Source organism: Sceloporus undulatus, unplaced genomic scaffold (genome assembly GCF_019175285.1).
Source record: "Sceloporus undulatus isolate JIND9_A2432 ecotype Alabama unplaced genomic scaffold, SceUnd_v1.1 scaffold_37200, whole genome shotgun sequence".
Classification (NCBI taxonomy): domain Eukaryota; kingdom Metazoa; phylum Chordata; class Lepidosauria; order Squamata; family Phrynosomatidae; genus Sceloporus; species Sceloporus undulatus.
The window spans coordinates 1-1,144 of record NW_024840110.1 but is presented as its reverse complement, the minus strand read 5'-3'; the positions used below and the strand labels follow the sequence as shown (position 1 = coordinate 1,144).

Sequence of the window (1,144 nt, the reverse complement as noted above, 5' to 3'; positions counted from 1 at the left end):
TATTATAATATAACATAATATATTAATAAATTAATATAATACTATAATACAAAGTTATCATAATATATTATAATAATATATAATAATAATAATATATTATAATAATAATATAATCCTATAGTATAATAATAATAATAATAATATCATATAACCACAATAATAATATTAGTATCATCATAATAATATCATCATATAATACAATGGCAATAGCAGCGCCATCATCCTCATAGCCTGGTGTGTGTCCCTCACCTGCAGGTCTTTGACGGAGACCTCCAGGGCCGTGAGGTAGAGGTAAGGGACGCCGCTGCCCGGGGACTCTGCGGGGCCGTCGCTGAGGGAGAAGACGTTGGCGAAGGGCCTGCCCCGCATGGGGGGCTCCTGGGCCGAGAGCGTGGCCAGGGCCCCCCAGTCGCAGGCGTGAGCCACGAAGCGAGCCACGCGCGCCGCCTCCTCGTGAGGAGGGATGCCCTCCGTCCCCAGAACAGCCACCACGGCCGCCCACAGCGCCACCAGCGCCCGCATCCTTCGCCTCCCTCCCTCCCTCCCTCAGAGTGACGCCGACCGGCCGCCGCCACCTGTGGGGAAACTAGGGGCAGGCATTTACAAAATGAGCCACGCCCCCACCACCCTCCTCGCCCTCCCATTGGCTCGCTTCAGCGTAGGGGGCGGAAACGACCATTAGGAGAGGAGCTGGTGAGTCGTTACCCAATAGCAGCACGAGGCGGTCCCCCGTCAGCCAATGAGAGAGAGATAACTAATGGCGGAAGTATTGGCAAGGATGACACGCTTCGAGGGCGGGGATTGTTCATTTTCCCACCAATGTCGTTGTTGTGTCTGTCATGATTCTGGGAGTTGTAGTTTTGTGAGAGACTTAGGTCCAAAATACACTCCAGTATGAGACCACTATAACTGCCCTGGCTCAGTGCTGGGGAATCCTGGGAACTGTAGTTTTGTGGGACATTTTAGCCTTCTCTGTCTGGTGCCACAATAAACTACAATTCCCAGGATTCCCTAGCACTGAGCCAGGGCTGTTAAAGGGGGGGGGGTCTCAAACGGGATTAGTTCTGCAGTATGTTTTGGACCTGTGTGAGAAAGCTATGGTGAATACGTACAAGCAAGGCTGAGGAGTAAGGAGTAACAGGTT

At 50.3% G+C, this 1,144-nt stretch overlaps 1 protein-coding gene across 1 annotated transcript; it reads right to left on the bottom strand.

The window, feature by feature from the left end:
• Positions 1–199: 199 nt before the first annotated feature.
• LOC121918791 (protein CREG1-like) lies at positions 200–575 on the bottom strand (the record flags this gene model as incomplete). The annotated part of the gene is made up of 1 exon (XM_042444778.1): positions 200–575. A coding segment is annotated over exon 1 (323 nt), but the record flags the coding sequence as incomplete, so codon positions are not given.
• Between the last annotated feature and the right edge of the window lie 569 nt (positions 576–1,144).